Source organism: Hypanus sabinus, chromosome 16, assembly GCF_030144855.1.
Source record: "Hypanus sabinus isolate sHypSab1 chromosome 16, sHypSab1.hap1, whole genome shotgun sequence".
NCBI classification, from domain to species: Eukaryota; Metazoa; Chordata; class Chondrichthyes; order Myliobatiformes; family Dasyatidae; genus Hypanus; species Hypanus sabinus.
The window spans coordinates 84,968,739-84,982,527 of record NC_082721.1 but is presented as its reverse complement, the minus strand read 5'-3'; the positions used below and the strand labels follow the sequence as shown (position 1 = coordinate 84,982,527).

General features: G+C 44.7%; 1 protein-coding gene across 1 annotated transcript in view; it reads right to left on the bottom strand.

Annotated features, from left to right (window-relative positions):
* LOC132405928 (voltage-dependent P/Q-type calcium channel subunit alpha-1A-like) overlaps window positions 1-13,789 on the bottom strand; it is a 393,641-nt gene that overhangs the window by 206,693 nt on the left and 173,159 nt on the right. The window contains exons 11-15 of the mRNA XM_059990909.1: window positions 11,702-11,791; window positions 9,119-9,328; window positions 6,655-6,767; window positions 5,988-6,100; window positions 2,683-2,814 (exon numbers count right to left, since the gene is read on the bottom strand). Of these exons, the coding sequence (XP_059846892.1) occupies window positions 2,683-2,814; window positions 5,988-6,100; window positions 6,655-6,767; window positions 9,119-9,328; window positions 11,702-11,791 (658 nt within the window). The remainder of the gene's footprint in view (window positions 1-2,682; window positions 2,815-5,987; window positions 6,101-6,654; window positions 6,768-9,118; window positions 9,329-11,701; window positions 11,792-13,789) is intronic.

Below are 13,789 nucleotides of genomic sequence, written 5' to 3'. Positions count from 1 at the left end.
GCCACCACACGTCCAACGGTGACACCCTTCCCATGGACCACGTTGAGGGGGCCCATAGGTGCCACCACACGTCCAACGGTGACACCCTTCCCATGGACCACGTTGAGGGGGCCCATAGGTGCCACCACACGTCCAACGGTGACACCCTTCCCATGGACCACGTTGAGGGGGCCCATAGGTGCCAGCAGTGGCCACACAGAATGCCAATAAATTAGCACCACCTTCTAGTGCTTCTTTGGGATGGGGGAGGAAACCAGGGCACACACAGGGAGAATGTTTGACGTCCATGGAAGCAGTAGCTACGGTCAGGATTCAACCCAGGCTGGTGGAGCAGTGGGACCACAGAACTGACTATGGAATACAATGCACAGTCTCTGTCGCAATCATGTTACCCGCTAAGCATGAACACCCGCGGAAAGCTTCTGTTTTCCCTCCAGTTGTTTTACTCGAGCTCTACTGCTGTCATGATGAAGCTTTCTCTACATCAGGCCATTGCGTGTGTGACATTGCAAGTGCAACCAGAACAGCATCAGGAATCACACGTGGGCCGTTCGATCCTGACCTCTGGTGTTGTTGCTGAGGCGTCTGTCTGTGTTTCAGAGTCACAGAGCCACAAGAGCACCGAGACGTGCTCAACTCATCCATGACAACCAAGATGCCCTTTTAAGTCACGAACATAACAAATTCTACAGACGCTGGTAGTCCAAAGCAACACACAAAATGCTGGAGGAACTCAGCAGGTCAGGCAGCATTGCTGGAAATGAATAAACAGTCGACATTTTGGTCCAAGACCCTTCTTCAGGACAAAGAAGGAAGGGGGAAGACACCAGAATAGAAAGGAGGCGGGAGGGTGAAGAGACGAGCTGGAAGGTGACGGGCAAAGACAGTTGGGTGGGAAAGGTCAAGGGCTGGAGAAGAAGGAATCCAATAGGGGAGGACCCAATTAGTTCCCTCAGGGTCGCCACCTCTTCCCTTTTTTCCTATGGTCCACTCTCCTCTCCTACCAGATTCCTACTTTTCCAGCCTTTGACCTTTCCCACCCACCTGGCTCTGCCCGTCACCTTCCAGCTCGCCTCTTTGCCCTCCCCCCTCCTTTTTGTTCAGTTATCTCCCCCCTTCCTTCTCAGTCCTGAAGAAGGGTGTTGCTCAAAACCCAGACTGTTTGCTCTTTTCCATAGATACTGCCTGACCTGTTGAGTACCCCCAGTATTTTGTGGATGTCCAGTTAAGGTAGTTTCATTTGCCCACATTTGGTATTGATATTAGTTTATAATTATCAAACATACCAAGATACAGTGGAAAGCTTGTCTTGCATACTGTTCATACAGATCAGATCATTACACAGAGGCTCTATCGTGGCCTTACACCTTCCTGTCTGCCCGCGCTGCACTTCCTCTGTAACGCCTTATTCTGCATTGTTACTACTTTTCCCCTGCACTACCTCACTGTACTGACGTGATGGAATGATACTTATGGATGACACGCAAAACAAGGTTTTTTCACTGTACCTTGGTACACCCTCTGAGAGGACCGCAGCCTTGTCGTAGGGTTTGGGGGCTTGCGTGTTTCAATGATCCAGAGAGCAATGTTGGCTGGAGTCAGGGCTTTATGCTTTAGCTCATGGTAGAGTCACCCATGTAGAGTGGTCCACCAGTCCACTAGGTTTGGGGGTCTAGCTCAGTCAGGGCTAATAACCCTGAGTGGTCAAACAAAGCTGTTACAGAAACAACAATGATGAGTTCTTCTGCATCTGAGTCCGATGGTATTCCTGTGTCTCAACCCGGGACTGAGAACCATAGAATGTTACGGCACAGAAAATGGCCTTTTGGCCCTTCTTGGCTGTGCCAAACCATTTTTCTGCCTAGTCCCACTGACCTGCACCTGGCCCATATCCCTCCATACCCCTCTCATCCATGTACCTGTCCAAATTTTTCTTAAACGTTAAAAGTGAGCCCACATTCACCACTTCATCTGGCAGCTCATTCCACACTCCCACCACTCTCTGGGTGAAGAAGCCCCCCCCCCCCAATGTTCCCTTTAAACTTTTCCCCCTTCACCCTTAACCCATGTCCTCTGGTTTTTTTTTTCCCCCCTAGCCTCAGTGGAAAAAGCCTGCTTGCATTCACTCTAACTATATCCATCATAATTTTATACACCTCTATCAAATCTCCCCTCATTCTTCTACGCTCCAGGGAATAATGTCCTAACCTATTCAACCTTTCTCTGTAACTCAGTTTCTCAAGTCCTGGCAACATCCTTGTAAACCTTCTCTGCACTCTTTCAACCTTATTAATCTCCTTCCTGTAATTTGGTGACCAAAACTGCTCACAATACTCCAAATTCGGCCTCACCAATGTCTTATACAACCTCACCATTACATTCCAACTCTTATACTCAATACTTTGATTTATAAAGGCCAATGTGCCAAAAGCTACCTTTATGACCCTGTCTTCTTGTATGACTGACGTAGTGAAAACTGAGAGGAAGCTACTGACATGATGAAGCCCTGAACACCGCCAGAGATGGAGGACCTTCATTGCTGCCCTAAACGCCAGTGGCATAACAGGCAGTGAGTAAGTAAGTACCTTGGTATATGCGACAATAATAAACCAATTTATCAACTCATTCCCCACTTGATGGCAGACCTGATCAACGATTAAATGACAGACAATATGTACTTACTGGCCACCAAAGAGTTGCATTCCTAAAAGGGCAAAGACAACAATAAAGAGAAATAACAGGAACAGTAAGCTGATGATGGACTTCATGGAGCTCAGGAGGGAAACCACCAAGTTACGGAGAGAAGCCCAATACCTGGTGAAGAAATAGAAATCCCTTTCAGTTACAATACAGCTCTAGAGTGAGACATTATTGATACAGCATTTACCTCAGTGGCAACAGAAGAGAAGTGTCGCAGGTAAACCGGACTTTGTGCACTCTTGCTGATAGCTCACCAATGTTCAAAGCACACATCTGTACGGTCACTCAACTATTCCCCTGTCACTGCTCCTAGATTATTCCATTCTAAAGCAAAGGACAATCTGAGGTGGAACTCAGCAGGCCGAGCAGCATCTGTGTTGGGAAATGAACAGCCGATGTTTCATGTTGAAACCATGCATCGGAATTCCTGCGTGCAGGATTTCAACCCCGAATGTTGGCATTTCCTTTCCTCCAGCTGTTTGTTGCATTATATTCCAGCACCTTCAGTCTCTCGTGTGATTCCATTCTCTGCTGCCCTTGTCCTGCCCATCCGTCACCCGTTTCCTGACCTACACCTACACCTGGTCATACACCACTCCTTCTTAAAATGCTCATTGTTGACTTAATCACACCAGACTCTTGGTCCTTCCCTAATCCCTGGAATCTCTTCTAGTCCCAAAATCCTCCAAGTTCCTGGTGCTCCTTCAGATCCCTGACGAAGGTTACACTTTCAGCTGCAAAGACCTTAAACCCTGGAATTCTTTTTCCAACAATTTCCTCCTGTTTAATGCTTTTTAACACCCATTCCCGCCGACAAGCTTTCTGTTATCTGACCTAATACCTTCCTGTGAATACATAATTGTTTAATAATGATCAAGCAAGGCATTATGTGATATTTTTTAATCAAAACAGATGTCACATCAACACATATCAGAGATGTGTTCATTGTATATTTTTGCTTAGTTTAAACAGCCCTGAACCGTATCAGACCAACTGCGAGAACGTGGCAAGTGCACGTGCGGCTGGTTGGTCGTACAGTAAACTGACTGGGTCTCCTGCGCTGGAGAGATCCTTCTCTTTCAGCGCAGGCTTCGAAGTGCATGCTCTTTCATCCCGGTGGGCCTGGCTCGTCGCTCCCAGTTGAAAGTTGCCCAGCGAGTACTGTGGCTAACATGACTCAGTAAAAACGGTTCATCCGACAACTATTTTTGGTCTTACTCTGCGCAAACGTAACAAGGTCAATCTTCCTGAATGGTACTCGTCCTCCCCATTAAATATCAGAGAGCCAATCCAATTTAAAAATTAAATTGATCTGCAACCTGAGATCGATAATGCAGCCCTGGGATGAAATTACACACAGCGGCCACTCTATTAGGTACCTTCTGCGCTTAATAAAGAGGCCACTGAATGTATGTTCGAGGTCTTCTAATGCTGTAGAAATTCCACTCCAAGGTTCAACATGTTGTGCTTCTAAGATGCTCTTCTGTACACCACTGTTATAATGCATGATTATTTGAGTTACTGTCATTTCCATATCACTTTGAACCAGTCTGGCTATTCTCGTCCAACCTCTCTTATTAACAATATATTTTTTTTGTTTTTCACACCATTCTCCATAAACTCTAGAGACTGTTGTTTGTGAAAAACCCAGGAGAGCAAAACTTTTGAGATACTCAACTCACCCTGTCTGGCACTAACAATCACGTCACAGTCAAAGTCACTTAGATCACATTTCTTCTCTCCAGGCTGACTTTTGGTCTGAACAACAACTGAACCTCTTGACCGTGTCTGCATGCTCTTAGGCCTTGAGTTGCTGCCACATGATTGGCTGATTAGACATTTGCACTGGCGAGCAGTTGTACATAATAAAGTGGACACTGAGTGTAATCCAACAACTCTTAATGCGCAATACCTCCTCAGTACCCACTCCCTGCATGTGAACCGAACCACTTACTAATTCAGAGAGAGGACTGAAGTGACAGGTGGAGCCGGGTGAGGGGGTGAGAAGCTGGGAAGTGATAGGTGGAAAAGGTAAAGGGTTGAAGAGGAAGGTGCCTAATAGAAGAGAAGAGCGGGCCCTGGGAGAAAGGGAAGGAGGAATGGCGCAAGCGAGAGGTGATGGGCAGGAGAACAGAAGGGAAAGCACAGGAGGGGAGCCAGAATGGACTGAGAGTGGCCTCACCCTGGCGGTAGAGATGGGAATGTGAAGTTGATTTAAAATACGTGGCCACAAGATAATCATGCCTGCTGTGGTGCTCATTAGTGACGTCCCCCAATCTATGGCGAGTCTACCTGCTGTGAAAGAGTACGGCATACCCAACAAGTCACTGGAAGATTTGCAGGTGAAGACTTGCCTCATCTGGGAAGACTGTTTGGGACTCTGAATTGTGGTGAATGTCCTTTTTTCCCCCTGTACAAATGCTGGTTGGGGGTCAGGAACAGGGAACAAAACATATCACCCACAAGAAAATTTGCCCACAGTCACCAAATAGCCCTGATCACCTGCCTCTGAAACTAATTTCCACTGAAGTCAACAAAATAATACTTCATAAGGGACGGAGCGCTCGGAATCAATCATCTCAATTCATTGTCATGTCATGATCTCACCTATTTCGAATAATTTTACTCTGGATCAGCATCAGCTTTATTACCACTGGCAGAAATCGTGAAACTTGTCGCTTGCGGCCGCAGTACTGTGCAATTCATAGAGTGAAAGAGCACTACAGTATAGGAACATGCCCTTCAGCCCTTCTAATCCGTACTGAACTATCTTCATGCCTGGTCAGATCGACCTGCCCTCCAATCTATGTACTTGTCCAAACTTCTCTTCGCTGTTTCCATTGGCAGCTCGTTCTACACGCTCATCGCTGTCCCTCTCACATTCCCCTTAAACATCTCACCTTTCACCCTTAACCTATAACCTCTAGTTTAAGTCTCCCCCTACCTCAGGGGAAAAAGCCAGCTTGCATTTACCCTATCTATACCCCTCATAATTTTGTATACCTCTATCAAATCTCCTCTCATTTTCCTACACTCCAGTCCTAACCTATTCAAACTTCTCCTAGAACTCAAGTCCTGGCTTGAATGTACTATACATTACAGTAAGAAATATACATGAAAAATTATTAAATATGCAATGCAAAAAAAGGAACAAAAATATTGAGGCAATGTTCATGGGTTCATTGACTGTTGAGAAATCTGATTAATTAAATTTAACTCCAGTCAAAGTGACCAGTGAATCACACTCACAGCTATGTGACCATCAGAGCACCGCAGAAAAAACTTACTTTGTGACTTTGAATATCCGGAGTAACCTCAGTGCCCGTAAGACACTGATGCCAAAGGAGGTGCCAGGCTTGACGGCAGCCCAGAGCACTTCAAAAATACTGCCTATAATAACCTGCAAGAGGAAGATCACCAGTCAACAGAGGTGTAAAAGACGCCAAATACTGAAAACAAACGTACATTTGGCAGTAAAGAACAGATATAAAGAAGCTGTTAACTCTGGATGGTGAGTGTGAAGGAAGAGGGCAATGTTAAGAGGCTGGCCAATCAGGATTGAGCTGAGGAGGAGTTTCCATACCCAGGCGGAGTGAATATTTGGAACCTGATATCCCGTCAGACAGGGTATATTTAGCATTGAGTACACTCAAGGCTCAGATCAGTGAATGGTGAGTCTCCCTTTAGGAGAATAAGTTCAGAATCAAAATCATCTTCATTATCTGCCTCTCCACCTTTGGCAATGAACACTGAGGCATAAACTGAGTACAGGGCTCCAGGAATCACCCATACAAAGGCACAACAGTGGCTAATCTGATCTCAGTGGAGGGCAGATGTTACACCCTGGCCTTTCCTGGTTCTCCGCTTATCTGTACGGCTGCATCTACTGACCAAGTCCCCAGGGAGACCCACAAGGATGAAGGTGCGAGAGAGAAATCACAGGACATCACTTACCGCGCAATCAAAACAGTTGAAAGAAGAATGAAAGTAGGGTCTTGTGCCCAGACCGTACATTTTTATAAACATTTCTGACATAAAGAGTCCTAAGAATATGAATTCTGCATAGTCTGAAACAGAAGGAAATGACAATGCAGCATGTTAAATAATAAGCCAGCTGGTCATTTGTACAAAAAACATTGTCATGCTCCATTACAAAAAGCACTTTCCATTACAGCGGGTAGTTAAAATTGCCCAACGCATCACTGACATCAGCCTACCCACCATCAAGGACGTAAATATAGAAAGGTGCTGGAAAGGGGTCAGTACCGTCACGTGGGATCCCATCCACCTTGCTCATCGACTGTCTGTCCCAGTCCTGTTGGGAAAGAGGCTTCGCAGCACCACCAGATTCAAAAAACATTCCTTTCCTCAAGCAGTAAGGCTGATCAACACCTCCACCCATTAACCCACTCCTCCACACTCCCCACAACTTCCAGTGACACATTTCCTGTCAGGGTCACCTGTCAGATACTCCTGTACCTAGCATCAATATACATAGCATATAAGCTATTTTTATGTATTTGTATTTATTGTGTTATTTATGTTTATTGTGTTTTTTAATGCTGTATCAGATTCTGACCAACAACCATTTTGTTCTCTCTGACAATTATTCACTGAAAATGCCAATAAGCAACCTTGAATCTTGAAAAGGAGGCAGGGAAATTGGGTTGCTCAAATCCAAGTTAAATATCGCTTGACTTGTCTTCTACCAAGCAAGGTCTTTCATGGAAATAGGCAAGAAATGTTTCCCTGAAATGAGGCATGCAGGTTTGCTGCATGATGTACGTTTCCAATTTACAAATTACAAATCTTGCTCAATCTGCACAAAATCTGGGACTTTTTTTCCAATTGGAAAAAATTTCAACTCATTCTCTAAATTTATTTTCAGAACTACTCCGAGTCTCCTCTCCCACTCATCTGGTTTTCTCCTGCCCTCCCTTCTTACAGAGTACTGTTTACATTTGCATCCTTCCAGTCTGTGGGAACATTCTGGAATTTATGGGATTTTAGAAGATAACAATCAATGCATGCCCTATCTCAACAGACACTTCTTTAAAAACTTTGTGATGCCAGTCATTAGATTTACTGTCTTTGAACCAGCACGAATAATCTGAACAATGAACCGGTTCTGCAACCTATGAGCTCACTTTTAAAGTTCAAAGTAAACTTTTTTTATCATAGTACATATATGTCACTATCCTGGGTTTCATTTTCTTGTAGGCCTACTCAACAAATCTATAGAACAGTAACCATAACAGAATCAATGAATAACAACAAACTAGGGCTTTCAATCAGAGTGCAAAAGAGAACAAATTGTGCAAATGCAAAAAGAAGAACTAATAAGTCAATAAACAATAAGTATTGAGAACATGAGATGATGAATCCTTGAAAGTGAGTTCACAGGTTGAGGAAACAGTTATGGGGTGAGTGAATTTGAGTCAAGTTATCCCCTTTGGTTCAGGAGTCTGATGGTTGAGGGGTAGTAACTGTTCCTGAACCTGGTGGGGTGAGTCCTGAGGCTCCTGTATCTCCTTCCTGATGGCAGCAATGAGAAGACAGCATGTCCTGGGTGGTGAGGATCTCTGATGATGGATGCTGCTTTCCTGCGACAATGTTTCGTGTAGATGTGCTCAGTGGTGGGGAGGGCTTTACCCGTGATGGACTGGGCCGCATCCACTACTGTTTGTAGGGTTTCCTGTTCAAGGACTCTACAACTCATGTTCACAATATTATTTATTTACTTGCATTTGCAGTTTGTCTTTTTGCACATTGGTTATTTATCCGTCTATTTCTGTGTAGCTTTTCATCGATTCTCTTGCCTCTGCTGAGAGTGCCCGCAAGAAAATAAATCTCGGGTAGTACATGATGACATTTACGTTCTCTGATAATACATTTGCTGTGAACTTTGAAAATACTAGAAGCACTTAGGAGGTCAGACAGCAACTCTGAAGTGGGAAACAGAGATCATGCTTTAGGAAAACAAGAAACTGCAGATGCTAGAATCTGGAGCAGGAAAAGAGAGCACTTGCTGGAGGGTGCTGGTGGTCCAGGCAGAGAAAGTAGAGGGAAATGGACAGTTGAGGTTTCAGGCTGAAACCCTGTATCTGGTCTGTTAATGTTTTAAGCTGAAGACTTTTCAGCATCTTTGAGCTGAAGCATTAACTCTGACTTTTCCCAAAAATTCTGCAAAGGACCTTTGACAGCAAACAATGTCTGCTTCCCTCTCCGCGGATGCTGCCCGACCTGCTGAGAATTTCTGGTATTTTCTGTTGCTTTTTCAGATCGCAAACAAATTAACAATGAACAGGCCCTGATTAAAACAAGCGACCCTGAATAAGAAAGGCAAACACATCCTCTCAGCGAAGCCCTGATTCTCTTCAGCTCCCCAACACTCCAGGTTAAGTCCCACAATACTTACAGAGGAAGTCGGAGAGCCAGTCTGGCTGCTTATAATGCACAATCGCAACACACAGAGTGTTGAGAGCTACCAGACTGAGGACAGTCCAGTAAAAGGCCTGAGTTTTCACTATCCGTCGGACAAAGAATCGAAAGCGTCTTTCCTTCTTACGGAAAAATGAAGAACCCTCAAGTTTGGCACTTTTGATACTTGCTCTTGTGAATGGAGACCCTATTCCGGAAAGAGAACTAGAATTAGTGCATCTGTCAACACTGCTATGTTGCTCCTGCTTGATAGCATAAGATATATGATCAGAATTAGGCCATTTGACCATTGAGCCCGATCTAACATTTGATAATGGCGGATCCCCATTCCCATCCCCATTTTCCTGCCTTCTCCCCAAAATCTTTGACACCTTCACTAATCAAGGACGTATCAACCTCTGCTTTAAATGTATTCAATGATTTGGCCTCCACAGCTGCCTATGGCAATTAATTCCACAGATTTACCAACCTTTGGCTGAAGGAAGTCTATCTTATTTCTGCTCTAAAGCAACATCCTTCTATTGAGGCTGTGCCCTCTGGTCCTACACCCTACTACTGGAAACATCCTCTCCATTCCACTCCATCAAGGCCTTTTAATATTCAAAAGGTTTCAATGAGATCTCCCTCATTCTTCTACACTCCGGCAAGTACTGGCCCAGAGCCATCAAACACCCTATTCGTTTCTGAGGTCATTCTCATAAACCTCCACTGGAACCTCTCCAAGGCTAGCATATCCTTTCTTAAGCATGAGGCCTAAAGCTGCTCACAATACTCCAAATGTAGCATGACCAATGTCTTATAAAGCCTCAAACTTCATCCTTGCTTTTATAATTGAGTCCTCCAGAAATGCGATTCTCCTTCATGTTTCTCCTTGAGATGCTGTCTTGGTCTTGAAGCTGCACCTTGATCGGACGTGGCAACTGTTCAGTACCAGAGGTAACAACCTCCAAGCTACTCAGCTGTAGAATCCCATTGGTACAATTCCAGGCCAGATATTTATCCCACCAATCATATAGACCACTGTAAAACTAAAGGATGGCTATCCTCATTTTGGGGAGGGAATTCCCGATCTTGTGGAAAGTACGGCTGCCAATTGGGAAGTGATCAAACTCAGGGAAGAGCAAGACACTAGTGTTGGCGGAGCAGAGAGATCTGAAAATGAAAACGGTTCTGAAGCTGGAGGAGACTACAGGGACAGAGAAAGGGAGGGCTGAGACCATGGGGGGGGGGGAATCTCAAAGCACTGATGAGAGCTTTCAAACTGAGGAACATTGTAGCTCAGTCAGCCCAGGGCTGGGTAAACGGGACTCAGAACGAGTTGGAGTTTTTGAGTTTTGAGCATACACGGGAGGCCACCCTGGAATGGTTACGTCTGGAGGTAAACGGGAGAAAGTCAAGTGTTTCAGAAGTCTATAAGCAGAGTTGGGATTACAGTTGGGGTCTGTTGGCGATGATGTGGGAGCAAACAAGAAAGGCAATCTGGGGATGGTAAACCAACCAAAGGTGACCTATTGAAACTGGTGCACACGAGGAGTCCAAACAAAGCTGATCTACCCAAACACAGACCTATTAACTTCTGCACATACCTGATTACACAGAAAAATAATTAACTAAGTTTTGATAGTTACACTTCTCAGATTACATCATTACACAGAAGATTTAATTAACAGTAATGCTAGGTTTTCGTTATAGGATAAAGCTTTTAATTAACCTCAGCTGCCTATACCCCCTCATGGGGAAGGTTTTGGGAGTAAACCCTGGGGAAAAATCTAGAGCTGGAATCCCCAAGGCAGTCCCACGCTGACTGGCAACTCCCGTTAAGCCACTGGTGCCAAACAGTATCGGTTTCTGCTGTTTCTTTGAATTCATCAGGTGTGTGGAGAGGGGGAGCCTGCCATATAGGGTAACTATACTCTCCATATCGTACCACTCTGGCTTAGATAATGGCTTGTGAATTGACACACAGAGAGCGAGGATGCAACAGCCTTGACCAACACAGACCCTCCAATTTAGTTAGCAGCAATTCTAAGTTCCAGCTGTAATAACGGTTCTATAGCATAATCTCAAGCTCCTGTACCTTGTCCTAGGAGATTCTGTAGATGCTGGGGATCTTGAGCAACACACACAAAATGCTGGAAAAATCAGCAGGTCAAGCAGCATCCCTGAAGGGAAATAAACAGTTAATGCTTCAGGCAAAGACCTTTCATCAGGACTTGGCCTGAAACATTGACTGTATATTCCTCTCCATAGATGCTGCCTGACCAGCTGAGTTCCTCCAGCACTTTGTGCGTGTTGGTCCTATAGTTTGGTACAGTTACAGATACATCCCATCTCATTGTTGTTAAACCTTATCAGTGGTTCCCTATTAATACATCAGCAGAAGGTACATCGTAGTTGTTAACTCTTTCCATTCCTACCCTTGGGATCCTAAGTACACAACGTCACTGGTCTCACTTCCCAAGTTCCATGATATATCTTCCATCGAAGACATTCGAAACTGCGTTCCTAGTGCAAATCCCACTACAGATACACAAACACCTGCAGTGTGTCAAACACTTACCTACAGAGGAGATGTCTGCCAGGTGATCTTCACCCTCCTCAGGATTCAGCAGGTCAGTTTTACTCTTTTTTATTGTTCCTCTTCTCATGGCTGGGACAGACAGACAAGGAGAAAAAAACGAGGCAGTTCAGTAACACTTAATTCTTCCAAAAACCCAACTTTTAGTAGGAAAGAAATGGTCCTAGGCTCTTGTTGAAATGATTAGCATAGTTCTTGGAATTCCCTGCTAGTGCAGATGAACTTCCACGAATTATTTGCAGACAGTGACTGGAGACTCAGTCCTCTGCAAGTAGCGACACATGCCAAGAAATCCATACAAGGACCATAAAAAGTTGGACTAGTGGGCTGTTCAGCTCCTCTTGTTCACTTTACTGTTCAACAAAATCTGATCATAAATCTGAACCCTCCGTTCCTGCCCAGCCCCAATAACCTATGATTCTCAAGTAATACAAAACCTATCTCAGACTTGAATATTCTTTTTGAGTCAGCACCTACTGCTCCCTTGAAGAGAGATCCACAGCTGTCTGATAGAAGAAGAAATTCCTCCCCACCTTCAACTACACACCTCTTTGTTCAGGCTTTCTAGGAGAGAGGGATCATCCTCTCAGCAGCTCAATCCACTCAGGACATTAGAACTTGTGCTTCCATTGGATTAGAATAGGGCAGGGCTCAATTCCTGAAAGCTCTTGATAACCTGAACAGTTTGTAAGTTGGAAATAGGTCCGTGAACCAAATCCCCAGATGGCAAAAGAGGCCTGCAGCCAGCAAATCCATCCTACCCGTCTCCTTGATGCTTGTTTGTGAGCAGGGGCTGATAGTCAGGCTTTTGTGAGCTGTTGAGGACCAATGTACCTATTGTGTTCAATACTGAGGGAGAGTGCAGAGCACAGCAGCATGCAGGAACTTTATTGACAACTCTGCTTGTACAATAGGTAAACTCCTCCTATGTGGGAGTGGCATAGGATTAACCCATAAACTACCAGAACAGTACCAATGTGTTCCAGTCAGGTCACCTCTCATTCTCACTCCAGGGAAGAGACCTTGCAAATACTGACACACTTCCTGGGTAACTGATAATTGTTTAGTTATTGTCAAATGTATAGAGAAACAGTGAGAAGCTGCTTTGCATGCCATCCATTTAACAAGGGAAAAGCAATAATGTACAAACAGAGGAAAGTGCAGTGGAGGGAGACAAATAAGGTGCAAGTGTCATGTGTGGTCAAGAGCTCATCTTTATCGCAGAAGAGGTCTGCTCAATAGCTGTATTAACAGTGAGGCAAATAGTCATTAGAACCGATCTGGTTTGCTACTACCTTTCATTGAAGTAAACTCACAACCTTTCTGGTCCATGTACAAGTCATAGAGTCGCACAGCATGGAAATAAGCCCTTTGGCCCAACTGGTCCATTCTGACCAAGCTAGACCCATTTGTCTCCGTTTGGCCCATAACCTTTTTAACCCTTTCGTATCCACGTACCTACCCAAATGTCTTTCAAAAGGTTGTTACTGCACCTGCCTCAACCTCTTCCAATGGCAGATCACTCCATATTTACTTTTTGAGATACAGCTCAGAATAGGCCCTTCTGACCCTTCAAGCTGTGCCGCCAAGAAACCCCCAATTTAATCCTAGCCCAATTACAGGATAATTTACAGAGACCACTTAACCTACCAACCGGTACGTCTTTGGACTGTGGGAGGAAACTGGAACACCCAGAGGAAACCCACGTGGTCAAGGGGAGAACGTACAAACTCCTTACAGTCAGTAATGGGAATTGAACTTTTACAGAACCTTGGTACAGTAAAGCATTGTGCTAACCACTATGCTACCCTGCCACCCTAATATATGCACCACGCTCTGTGCAAAAGAGTTGCCCCTCAATTCCTATTAAATTTCTTCCTCTCACCTTAACCTTCAACTCTACAACCATGGGAAAAAGACTGAGTCCTTCATCCCATCCACTGTTTCCTGCAAGCTGCACAAGTGCACAGCCACACAGTAACCGAAATGCTCCCTTGCACATAGTCTTCGTTGCCACGCAGCTGGGATTTTATTTTATATAATGTTAACATACTTGAAAAATTATGCTAA